A 13657-nucleotide genomic window follows, 5' to 3' on the forward strand; every position below is an offset into this window, starting at 1 on the left:
GTGATCTTAATTCCTTCAGAGGACATGTATTGTCAAACACAAACATTTAGAGCTTATTAATACAGCTGCTCAGTGAGTGAGAATTAGAACCCGTGTTGTGTGTCTACAGGTCCAAAATAACAAATGGATGAAAAGTGGTGATAAGCAAGAAAATATGAGTTTTCTAAATACACAGGAATAGTTTAGCCAGGGAAACTGAGAAACTGTACTATAGGACTTAATTGCCCAGAACCCCATATATATGTACATGTGTGTATGTGATATGTCTGTGTGGATAACATATTTGTGTGTGAATCTGTTTGCATACACATACATACATACATATATTACATATACATATTTATTTTTCATAATAATCCCAATCCATGAAGTAAGCATATTAACAGTATCTATCTCATAGAATTCTTGTGAGATTTAAATGAAGTCCTTCCTCCGTGCCAAACACTATTCTACATGCTTTCTATGCACGAATTTTATTACTTATTTACAGATGAGGAAACTGAAAACAGGAAGAGATACGTAACGTGCCCACAAAGTTGTAAGGGGCAAACTGGAAATCAAAGCCAGGCTATGTGGCTTCTAAACTCAAACTATAATTTTCAATATGATTACTGATAATGAAAATAAAAATTAAAAGTTTACAAGCTAAAATAAAAAAACATTAACATATAAAGACTCAAAACTACACCAAGAAAAGGGATAAGAGGTTTTCAAATCTAAATGGCAATTTTTCTAACTCATGATAGAAGCCTTGCACATAATGCAGGGCACCTGGGTAGCTCAGTGGTTAACCATCTTCAGTTCAGTTCATGATCTCAGTTTCTTGAGTTTGAGCCCCACATCAGGCTCTCTCCTGTCAGCACAGCACCTGCTTTGAATCCTCTCTCTCTCTTTCTCAAATAAACATACAAAAAAAAAAAAAAAAAAGACTTGCACATAATGGGTATTAATATTTGCTGAATGTACTAGAATGGAAGAGTACAAAGATTAGTATTAAAGGCTGAATTATGTCCCCTGAAAAGATATGTCCAAGTCCTAACTCCTAGAACCTGTGAAGGTGACCTTATTTGGAAACAGGGCTATAGGATCATTACAAATACACTCAAGTTAAGATGTGGTCATACTGGATTAGGGTGTCTTTAAAAGACAGAAATTTGGACAGACACACACAGGAAGAATGGTAACCAGAGAGACAACCCACAGAGCTCATGCTAAGGAATGCCAAGGATCACAGGCAATCACGAGAAGCTAGGAGAAAAGGACGGAAAAGATTCTCCCTCCAAGCCTCCAGAAGGAGCAAAACTTTGCAACACCTTGATTTAGAATTTCTGGTGTCCAGAACTGTGAGAGAATAAATGTTTTAAACCACCCAGTTTGTGGTAATTTGTTACAGAAGTCCTAGGAAACTAATCAGCATTATGTCCGAATAATGTAAAAATTATAATGTTTCATTTAGAAAAATAGTTTGGCACTTATTGTAAAACTAGCCATGCACTCAGCAATCATACTCTTGAGTATTTATTCCAGGAAAACAAAAACTACTGTTCACACAAACACCTGTGCATGAATGTTCACAAGAGCTTTATGTGCAATACCCCACACCTGGAAATAATTCAAATTGGTTAAATGGTTATTTAACCACTCAATGTGAGAGGAGTTAAATAAACCTGATGATACATCCATACAACTGACTACTACTCAACAATAAAAAGGAACAAACTTTTTTTTTATATAATTTATTGTCAAGTTAACTAACATACAGTGTATACAGTGCAAATTCCCATGATTCATCATTTACATACAACAGACAGTGCTCATCCTAACAAGTGCCCTCCTTAATGCCCATCACCCATTTACCTCCCCCTACCCCCACCTACCTCCCCCTTCAGCAACCCTCAGTTTGTTCTCTGTATTTAAGAGTCTCTTATGGTTTGCCTCCCTCTCAGTTTGAAACTATTTTTTCCCCTTCCCTTCCCCCATGGTCCTCTGTTAAGCTTCTCAAATTCCACATATGAATGATAACATATCTTATCTTTCTCTGACTGACTTATTTCACTTAGCATAATACCCTCCAGTTCCATCCATGCTATTGCAAATGGCAAGATTTCATTCTTTCTCATTGCCAGGTAGTATTCCATCGTATATACAAAACCACATCTTCTTTACCCATTCATCAGTTGATGGATATTGTGCTCTTTCCATAATTTGGCTATTGTTGATAGCGCCGCTGTAAACATTGGGGTACATGTGCACCCCTATGAATCAGCACTCCTGTATATTTTGGATAAATTCCTAGCAGTGCTATTGCTAGGTCACAGGGTAATTCTATTTTTAATTTTTTTGAGGAACCTCCACAGTTTTCCAGAGCAGCTACATCAGTTTGCATTCTCACCAACAGTGCAAGAAGGTTCCCGTTTCTCCACATCCGTGCCAACATCTGTTGTTTCCTGAGTTGTTAATTTTAGCCACTTTGACCAGTGTGAGGTGGTATCTCAATGTAGTTTTTTTGTTGTTGTTTTCTCTAAATGTTTATTCATTCGGGGGCAGAGAGACAGGAAGACAGAATCTGAAGCAGGCTCCAGGCTCCCAGCTGTGAGCACAGAGTCTGACTTAGGGCTTGAACTCATGAACCGTGAGATCATGACCTGAGCGAAAGTCGGACACTTAACCAACTGAACCACCCAGGAGCCCCTCAATGTGGTTTTGATTTGTATTTCCATGATAATGAGTGATGTTAAGCATCTTTTCATGTGTCTGTTTGCCATCTGAATGTCTTCTATGGAAAAGTGTCTATTCATGTCTTCTGCCCATTTCTTCAATGGATTGTTTTTCGGGTGTTGAGTTTGTTAAGTACTTTATAGATTTTGAATACTATCCCTTTATCCAATAGGTCATCTGCAAATATCTTCTCCCCTTCCGTCAGTTGCCTTTTAGTTTTGTTGACTGTTTCCTTTGCAGTGCAGAAGGTTTCTACCTTGATGAGGTCCCAATAGTTCATTTTTGCTTTTATTTCCCCCGCCTTCAGAAACGTCAAATAAGAAGTTGCTGCGGTTGAGGTCAAAGAGGTTGTGCCTGGTTTCTACTCCAGGATTTTGATGGCTTCCCATCACATTTAGGTCTTTCATCCATTTTGAGTTTATTTTTGTGCATGGTGTAAGAAAGTGGTCCAGTTTCATTGTTCTGCATGTTGCTGTCCAGTTCTCCCAGCACCATTTGCTAAAGAGACTATCTTTTTTCTATTGGATACTCTTTCCTGCTTTGTCAAAGATTAGTTGGCCATACATTTGTGGGTCCAATTCTGGGTTCTCTATTCTATTCCATTGGTCTAGGTGTCTGTTTTTGTGCAAATACAACACTGTCTTGATGATTACAGATTTGTAGCAGAGGCTAAAGTCCGGGATTGTGATGCCTCTCGTTTTGGTTTTCTTTTTCAATATTACTTTGGCTATTTGGGGTCTTTTGTGGTTCCATACAAATTTTAGGGTTGTCCGTTCCAGCTCTGAGAAGAATGCTGGTATAATTTTGATTGGGATTGCACTGAATGTGTAGACTGCTTTGGGTAGTATCAACATTTTTACAATATTTCTTCTTCCAATCCATGAGCATGGAATGTTTTTAAAAGGAACAAACTTTTTGTTGAAACTTGGATGGACTTCCAGGGCATTACACTTAGTGAAAAAAGCAAATCCCAGAAGGCCATATACTGTTTTATTCCATTTATACAACATTCTCAAAATGACAAAACTACAGAGATGGAAAACAGATTAGCAGTTTTCAGTGTACAGGGATGGGAGGGGAGGAGTCTGACTATAACGGGGTGGCAGAGGGAGTTCCTTCGTGGAGATGAAACAGTCCTGTAACCAACACCAGGAATCTATACATTGGATCAAACCACAGAGAACTATACACACATACACACAAATGAATGCACGTAAAAACTGGTAAAAACTAAATAAGATCTGTAATCTATTCAAAAATACTGTAATGTACAAAGGTCAATTTCCTGCTTTTAATATTGTACTACAATAATATAAGATGTCACCATTGGGAAAAGCTGGGAGGAGGGTTGACAGAACTCTATGTACAAGTTTTGCAACTTCCTTTTAGTCAATGAATTATTTCAAAATAAAAAGGTTTTTTAAAAGCCACCTGAAGAACAAGAAAGGGATAAAGTATACTAAATCAATATCAAAAATGTTTTGTTTCTTACCTTCAGACTCTTTAGATAATTTGAGAGCATACTGGGATGGAACCGATTTTCTTCAGCAACTTGACTATCATATCTTGGTCCTAACATTGTCTTCAGAGGTAAGAATCTTCCTAAACAACATTAAGATGGGTAACAATTTTCATTAAAGAAAATGTTCCAAGTTGAAACTATAATTAGCAATTCTCAAATCACTTTCTTAAAATGTTTTAAATAGAACTGTTCATGAAGTATTCTCAATCTAAACTACACCTTTTAAAAGTACCACCTTAGAATTTTTAAATAAATTCCAGAAATTGACAATCAAATATAATAGCAAAAGAATAATTACCAGTGAATGGAACTTTCAAAAAGACTCTTAAGTTTGGGGAACAGGGTGGGGTGCAGGGAGTATGGACAAAATAGGTGCAGGGGCTTAAGGAGTACAAACTTTCACTAATAAAATAAGTCACAGGGATGAAATGAACAGCATAGGAAATAGAGTCAATAATATCGTAACAACACTGTATGGTGACAGAAGGTAACGACACATCATGGTAAGCACTGGATAATGTACAGAATTGTCCAATTACTGTCGTACACCTGAAACTAATATAACATTCTATGTCAACTATAGCTGATTATAAAATTTTTTAAAGTAAAAATAATAAAAAATTAAAAAGCATTGGGTAATAGTTTTTTTTTTTTAAAAGACTAAGGTTTTAAACTACTACATTAAAAAGTTACTGCCTTAAAGTTCTTAAAGATAATACAAGAAAATTGATAATGGAGTAAATTAAATCAGTTCTTTAAAATTCTTAATTTTACTTTTTTACTATGAACCTTCTCCATCTTATGCACTTTATCCTGCATTCCAGCATAGGGATCATGCTGACAAGCATATCAACCAAAATCACCTTTCAAACAACTATTATCAGTGATCATAATTTCAGCAAGATTAACTGACCTCTTTGACCTTTTTTTTTCCTGAATCATAGTATAAGCATAAAAGTAGCCACCTCATATAATCAATTTTAAAATCAATTATTTTAACTGATTTATATCTTAAAACACAATATCCATAAGAATAAATATCTACCTAAAATAACCTCAATAAAATCTTAACATCTGTTCAGAGGTTTTAACCTAAATCTCATAAAAACATAATTTTTAAAATTTTTATTTTCTACAAAACTACTCAAGATCACCAATAATTTCTACACTGCAAAATCCAATTGTCAATTCTCAGTTCTCAAAGAACTGGTCACTGTTCAATTCAAGACCACTTTTTAAATTCAATTTAATTTTTAATTCTTGAATCACGTTTTCACTTGGCTTTCAGGATACTACATATTTCTGGTTTTCCTCCTATATCTCTGGCCTCTACTTCTCAACCTCCTTTACTAGCTCCCCCTAACTCCCTGACCCCTCAATGTTTTGTCCCAGGGCTCTGTCCTCATACCTTTCTACCGACATTCATTCACCTGGTGTCTCATCTGGTCTCACAGCTTTAAAAGCCATCAATGTGCTGCTGACTTAACAATGTGTATCTCCAGTCTAAACCTCTCCCTGAACTCTAGGCTCAGATATCAAACTGCCTACCTGACTTAATCTCCACTTGATGTCAAAATATGTCTCAGACCTCATTTCCAAACCTGAGTTCTCAATATTCCAACTCCAAAAGCTGCTCCTCTCATGGTCTTCCCCCTCTCAGCAAATGGTTAACATTATTTTTTTTAGTAGCTCAGGCCAAACTGTTTAGAGTTATCCTTGACCCCTCTCTTTTTCTCATACCCCATGTCCAATCCATCAGCAAATCCTCTCGGATCTATCTTCAAAATATATCCAGAATCTGATCACTTTTCACTTCTCACCACCTCTACCATCATCTCATCTAAATTCTTATACTTCATTTAGCTTATTTAACAAATAGTTAATAAGTACTTATTATGTACCAGGCATTGTTCTAGGTACATGGAATACATTAGTGAAAAGAAAAAAAAAAAAAAAAAACAGATAAAAATCCCTGCCCTCACAGAGCTTGTATTCTATTGGGGAAAAAATATGAACTATAAACAAGAAACATAACAAATAAGGAAATAATATGATATGTTAGAAGATTCATCCCATTAGACCCTCTCTCCTCCTCACTGCTGTCTCAGAAGTCTGATCCTGTTTCCATCAGCTCCTCCAGGCTTCACTTCTTATCAACGTCAGAATCCACAGCTGATCATCATAATCAGTCCCTTCTAAACACCCTTAACCTCCTTCCTCCTCCCGCATCACTAGACCACATTCACCTGAGAAAAACCCAGACCTCAACAAACTCAACCACCTGACTTCTTTGGCCCTACACCTGTGCAGCTCAGGGCTCCCAGAGAAAATCTCACAGCACAGCAGATAGGTGACACCATCAACCATAATCACCAATCTCAAAGGCAATCCTACCACACACCACCACCTTCCGTGACAAATATTTCACATACTCCTCATTCATAAAATATAGCAAGCTTCCCCATCCCCTTTTCAACTGACAGCTTTATGCTACACCTCAGTGAAAAGGTAAAAAGAAACAGAAATAATAATATAAGCTAACTTTGCATGCTCACCACATATCAAGCACCATTTAAAACATTTTACACAAATTCATTTACTCCTAACAAAAAAGTAAGTGCTGTTATCATCCCCATTTTACAAGTGAGAAAATCAAAGCAAGAGAGATTAACTTGCCCAAATGTCACACTTTATTCTAATAAATGGGGAAAAGGAGGGATTCAAACTCAGGTGATACAGATGTTAACTATTCAACAATGCCTCTCCACCATCAGACAAAAACTTGTCTCACCTTTGCGGTTAATCTACAAACCTTTCTGTATCTCAATTCATCTTCTCTTTCATCTCCCATCCTTCCCCCATTAAAGGCAATCCCCTCCCCTCTGCTCTGGATTCCCTTCTGTGTTCCCTCCCCAAGGACCATGAATCAACTCTTCCTCCCCTCCATGTTGTTACCAACTTTTCCAGTATCTTAGCATCTCAGCAGCATCTCATATATTTGACAACTCCTTCCTTCTCAAAAAATTCTCTTGGCTTCCATGGCAATCCATGGTTGGATTACACCATCCCCAATTTCTGGCTACTCCTTCTCAATTCCTACATTCTCTCTTTTTTCCTCTACCAGACTTCAAAATTCTGGATTTCTGTGGATTCTGTCCTAGACCTTCTCCATTTTCTCTATTCTCTCTAGAAGGTCTTATCCACTGCCATGGCAGAAACAATGCTATCTGTTGACCAAATTTTTTATTTTCCTCTTCCAGGGCACATGGAAAGACTACATTTCTCAGCTTCTCTTGTCGTTAGGTTAGGTCCACGTGACTGGATTCTAGCCAGTGGGATATCAGCAGGGATTAAACATACTACCAAGGCTGGCCACAAAACCCCCCGAGAGATCACTCATTCCTGCTCTTCCTCTTCTATGACAACCTTAGAGGTCGCACATTTAAAAGGATGGCAGCACAAGATGTAAAGAGCCCAGAGGTTCACCACATGGAGAATTACCTACAAAAGCTAAGCTGACAGACAATGCATTGAGATATGAATGAGAAATAAACATGTTTTGATTGAAACCCCTGAATTTGGGAAGTTGTCTGCTAAAGAAACTAGCATTACTTATTTTGATTAATCAACTACCATGTCTTTAAATACTGTCTTTATTTGATGATTGTTAAATGTGTATCTCCAGCTCAAACTTGTTTGAATTCCAAACTATACATCCAACTGTATACTCAACATCTCTTCCTGAGTAATCAGCACCTTAAGAATACCTCTTCCAGGGGCACCTGGGTGGCTCAGTCGGTTGACCGTCTGACTTCGGCTCAGGTCATGATCTCACAGCTTGTGAGTTCGAGCCCCGCGTCGGTCTCTGTGCTGACAGCTCAGTGCCTGGAGTCTGCTTCTGCTTCTGTGTCTCCATCTCTTTCTGCCCCTAACCCACTCGCATTCTGTCTCTGTCTCTCTCAAAAATAAATAAACATTTAAAAAAAATTTTTTTTCTAAAAAGAATACCTCTTCCAACCCACTTCTCCCCAGTAAGCCCTAATGATACCAATCATCCTACTGCATAAGCCAGGAACTTAGGACTCATTTTTAACTCTTTCCCTCATTCTATATCCAAGTTCTGTCCATTTTCCCTCTTTAACATCTCTCAAATCAGCCTACCACTCTTCAACTCTACTTTTAAACCATCACCATTGTCTTTCACCTGGACTATCATAACAAATTCCTAACTAGTCTCCCTACTTCCATTTTTATCTCTTTCACCTCATTAAGCATAGAGCAATCAAAGTAAATTTTTTTTTCCAAGTAAACTCTACACCCAATGTGGGGCTCAAACTCACGACCTGGAGATCAAGAGTCACATGTTCTACGGACTGAGCCACCAAGGTGTCCCTATTCAAAGCAAGTTTTTTTCTTTTTTTTTTAGTTTTGACAAGTTTTTTTTTAATTTATTAGTTTATTAGTTTATTTATTTATTTTGACAGAAAGAGAGAGTGTGATTGGGGGAGAGAGAGAGAGAGAGAGAGAAAGAGAGAGAATCCCAAGCGGGCTCTATGCTGACAGCGGCACTCAAACCCACAAACCATGAGATCATAACCTGAGCCGAAATTAAGAGTCAGACACTTAACCAACTGAGCCACCCAGGCACCCCCAAAGCAAGCTTTTTAGGGCGCCTGCCTGGCTCAGTCCACAGAGCACGTGACTCCTGATCTTGGGGTTATGAGTTCAAGGCTCACATTGGCATGGAGCTTACTTTAAAAAAAAAAAACAGTAAGCTTCTTAAAATTGATGTCAAATCACCTCATTCCAGTGCTTTAAAAACTGCAATAGTTTGCCAGTGCAATTTAAAAGCATATAAATATTAAAATTCCTTATCACACCCTATTAGCATGTATGATCTGGCTCATACTCTCCAACCTCATATCTTCACTTTCAGTCTGAGATCTCTCCTATCATCATCCTATCCTAAAGCCTTTCCAAAAAAAAAAAAAAAAAAATACCCCACAATTATCCATCTAGCAAACTTCTATTTATTCAAAATAATTCATGAATCATCTCCTCCAGGAAGCCTTCCATAATCCCCTTCTTCTTCCTCATCACCTCTTCCCCAACCTCGAATAAAGAATTAGGCTTATCACCTCTGATATTCCATTATATTCTATAACAGTTGTGATTGTACTTGTTACAACATAACTATCTTAAAATGATTTTCTATTCCCATGAGATTATGTACTCTTTAAGGTAAGGAACTATGTCTAAATCATCTCCCTAGCCCCAAGGACAAGCAGAAAGTAGACTCTCAAATATTTGCTAAGTAATATGACTCCAAAGCCACCATCCCTATCACTAGACTGTTTCATATTACATTCCTACAGTTAGTTCCTGGTGGGTTCTTCACATAGGAAGTACAAGTAAGTACCAAGTAATTTTTTTAAGTTTTACTTATTTTAAGTAATCTCTATACCCAACATGAGGCTCGAACTCACAACCCCAAGATCAAGAGTCATGTGCTCTTCCAACTGAGACAGCCAGGCGCCCCAAGTACAAGATTATTTTATGTTGAATGATCTACCTATAAGAAATGAGAATTTTGCATTCTTCAAAGTGTTCACCTGAAATCTATCACTAACCAGGTGAAAAAAAGGATTCTTCAGAAATAAAACTTGGCCCTATCTTCTGGAGCTCTCTCTCCTTGGAAGTCTAGTTTAATTAAAGAAGGTGACTTCATAGTGAAACAGATTATATATTATTAGTACCATCTTCTAATTCAGGAAAATCATTAACATCTAACACCAATGAGATGCATCTAATGTCTACAGTGAGAAAATTTAAGCAGCCATAACACATCTTCCTAATATGCCAAAAACCAAAGAATTATCCAATAAGCATGGATTATTTTTATAATCAGAAAAAAAATAAGAGGAAGAAAATATGAGGCAGAAAATGGAATGTGGATTATTCCTTATTTTTCACTGAAGACTACAAGAATATAGCTAGTATTTCTTGCTCTACCTGTTATAAAATATTGCTAACCTTGCATTTCCAAAATAAACACTTCTAGGATATACAGACAGAACTTTGAGGGAACTTTGGAGAAACTTACCAAGAATTGTACATTGTATTCACTTTACTTTCTAATAAGCATCACAAACCAAAGCAGCATTGATTAGTATTAGTAAAGATCCAATTTGATTGTCAAGAGGCCTGGGGTTCTGTCCAAGGACAATTAATCAGATAGGTGACCTTAGTATCTCACCAAGCCACAATAATTAAGAATCTAATTTTTGGAAGCCAAGATATTCCAATACAATAATAAAGAAAAGCTTTATTCCTGGCCCTTCATTCCCAGTAGAGGGAGAAATAAAGGCACACAACTCTATTTGTCAGAGAGGCATAAAGCTGCCCAAGTTAGCGCCTTACCTGCTGCTACTACCTCCAGTCAGTGTCACATTCCTTCCATTAATCTAACAGTAAGTCAGTATTCTGATCTCTGTCACTGCCAGCCTCCAGATTACATTAGAATTCTGGTATTAAACCGTTTTTCTAATTCCAAATTTTAAAAATCACTTTGGCAAGGACTTCTTTATGATTTTGTTTTTCTCACAAATCAGTGCAGGAGATAACTCTAATAAAAGAATCCAGGAAACATGCTCCAAACTAGAAAAGAAGCCAGGCATCTAAGTTTAGAGGTTTCTTCATAGCTCCACAGAGAAAACCACATGTAAAAGAGAAAGAATTCACTACTAAGTTAGAGATGGTAATGGGAAAAAAGTCAAAACGACTGAATATTTAAGACCTACGAAGAAAAATATAAAGAATTGTGATCAATTCATTTGAATAAGTACAATGATTATAAAATACAAACTGTTTTCATTTCAAGTGCAAATACACGTAAAAATGGTTAGAGCATAAAGAAAAAGGGGCACCTGGGTGGCTCAGTCAGTTAAGCGTCCGACTTCGGCTCAGGTCATGATCTCGTGGTTCTAAGTTCGAGCCCCACATTGGGCTCTGTGCTGACAGCTGAGAGCGAGAGCCTGCTTGGGATTCTGTGTCTCCCTCTCTGTCTGCCTCTCCCCTGCTCATGCTCTGTCTCTCTGAATCTCAATAAATAAACACTAAAAAAATTTTTTAAAAGAAAAACATTTCCTCATTCTAAGACTTGCTTAGGTTATCTTTCAATATCACTTGTCCACAGTGGATATGGCTTTACTGACAAGATTTTACATAAAATGTGAAGAAACGCTGACAAATTCAGGAGAACCTGAATAAAAAGTGACAAGAGAATCTCTTCCAACAATGTTAAATAACTAGTCAGATATACTATACATATGTACATAATAAGCAATCATGGGGGCGCCTGGGTGGCTCAGTCGGTTAAACGTCCGACTTTGGTTCAGGTCATGATCTCACAGTTCATGGGTTCAAGCCCCACATCGGGCTCTGTGCTGACAGAGCTCTGTGCTGTGTTTCAGATTCTGTGTCTCCCTCTCTGCCCCTCCCCTGTTCATGCTCTGTCTCTCTCTGTCTCAAAAATAAACATTAAAAAAAAAAAAAAGCAATCATGGTTTACTACAAAACCTTTTAATTTTTGTTGCAAAATACCTTCTAGAATAAGCAGTAATAGTTAAAATTTAAATCTCTCACTCTTGCAAAAAAAATAATTAAATAAATTAAAAAAATAAAATAAATCTTTCACTCTTCAAAAGACATTGTTAAGAAAATGAAAAGGCAAGCCACAGATGGCAGGGAAAAAAATTTAAGCATATATCCAACAAAGGGCTTGTATTTACAGCTCAACAATAAGATAAAAACCCAATTAAAAAATCAGTACAAGACTTGGACATTTCACAAAAGATATGTGAATTGCCAAGAAACTCAACATCAAACCACAATATTACTAAATACCTACAGTCGGTAAAATTAAAAAGACGGGTCATACCAAGTGTTGGAGAGGATGTGGAGCAGAGAACTCTCATACATGGATGGTGAGAATGTATAATGTTATGACTTTGGCATGTTAAGACTTTGGCATCTTTTTAAAAGGTTAAACATACACCTACCATATGACCCATTCCTGTCCCAGAGATTTACACAGAGAAATGAAAGCCTATATCCAGACATATAACCATACAATTTGTAATAGCCAAAAACTGGAAACAACCCAAATGACGGATCAGCAAGTGAATGGATAAACAAATGTGATATATCCATAACAATGGATATTCAGCAATAAGGGATGAACACATATACATACAAAAACACGGATAAATCTCAAAATAATGCTGAAAGAACCCAGAGACCTCCCCCTCAAAAAAGTGTACATATTATGTTTCCATTTCTTTTTAAAAATTATAGAAAATACAAACTAATCTATAGTGACAGAAAGTATATAGGAAGTTGCCTGAGGAGGAAGGGATTACCAAGGGGCAGGGGGAAACTTTGAGAAGTGATGGTTATCTTCACTATCTCCATTGTGGTGATGGTTTCATGAGTGTTTCAGTGAAGTGTGTGCACGTGTGTGGTCAATATTTACCAAACTGCACTTTAAATTTAAGGCTTACTGTGCGTCAAACTCAATAAAGAGGCAAAAATTCACATTAAAAAAAACAAACTCTCGTCTCACGGTCGATCCATTTCACCACTGGGAAACTTCCCCTCCTCTTCGGCCCTCCACCTCAAGACTGACACTTGTCTTTTCTCCTCCCGAGAACACTGGACAGTTCACAAACTTCTGACTAAGCTTCAAAGTAAGGCTCACTGTGTTCTTGGGTCCTCTGCTCCTGCCACACAAACCTCCGGTCTACCTTCCCGTTCGCAATAAAATATTTAGCCTTACTGGTGAGTGACACTTGCCCCCACCCACCGACCCACCCCCCTCCAATCCATTTTCCCTAACACTCAACCACGAAGCTTCATCGGACAGAGCACATCTCGGTCCTGAAATACCACAAACAATCACGGAACCACCGAAAGCTGCGCCCCTCAGACGGCCCACCCCTGGGTCAACCGGTAAGCAGGGATTCGAACACTCCCCCTCCCAATCCGGGTTACCTGCCACAGGCTGGCCGCGCCGCGGACAGTTCAGCCACCGCGGCGGGATCTTGTTATGAGCCATGTCTCGGGGCCGTGCAGAGCCACCCCCTCCACCAACGTTCGCCGCGCCAACGCCACCGCCTCCTTGCGATCGGCTCTGCACTAGGGGTCCCAGGCACCCGGATCCCGGCCGGGGTCCAAATCCCAGCAGCTTCTACCCGGGAAACGTCAGCGGCGGCGCGCCACTTTCATTCAGGATCAACTCCACCGCTCTAAGCGAGCCCACAATGCAGCGCTACTTCCGCCCCCAAATGCCCCACCCACTTCTTTCCGAGGTCAGAGGGGAAGACAGAGAAGCTCCGTAGAGGGACGGGAAAGAGTTAA

General features: G+C 38.3%; 1 protein-coding gene across 1 annotated transcript in view; it reads right to left on the minus strand.

The window, feature by feature from the left end:
- RNGTT (RNA guanylyltransferase and 5'-phosphatase) overlaps positions 1-13595 on the minus strand; it is a 315799-nt gene extending 302204 nt beyond the window's left edge. Inside the window, exons 1-2 of the mRNA XM_047858895.1 lie at positions 13292-13595; positions 4211-4320 (exon numbers count right to left, since the gene is read on the minus strand). Of these exons, the coding sequence (XP_047714851.1) occupies positions 4211-4320; positions 13292-13355 (174 nt within the window). The 5' untranslated portion in view covers positions 13356-13595. The remainder of the gene's footprint in view (positions 1-4210; positions 4321-13291) is intronic.
- Positions 13596-13657: the final 62 nt, after the last annotated feature.

Source organism: Prionailurus viverrinus, chromosome B2 (genome assembly GCF_022837055.1).
Source record: "Prionailurus viverrinus isolate Anna chromosome B2, UM_Priviv_1.0, whole genome shotgun sequence".
Lineage (NCBI taxonomy): Eukaryota > Metazoa > Chordata > Mammalia > Carnivora > Felidae > Prionailurus > Prionailurus viverrinus.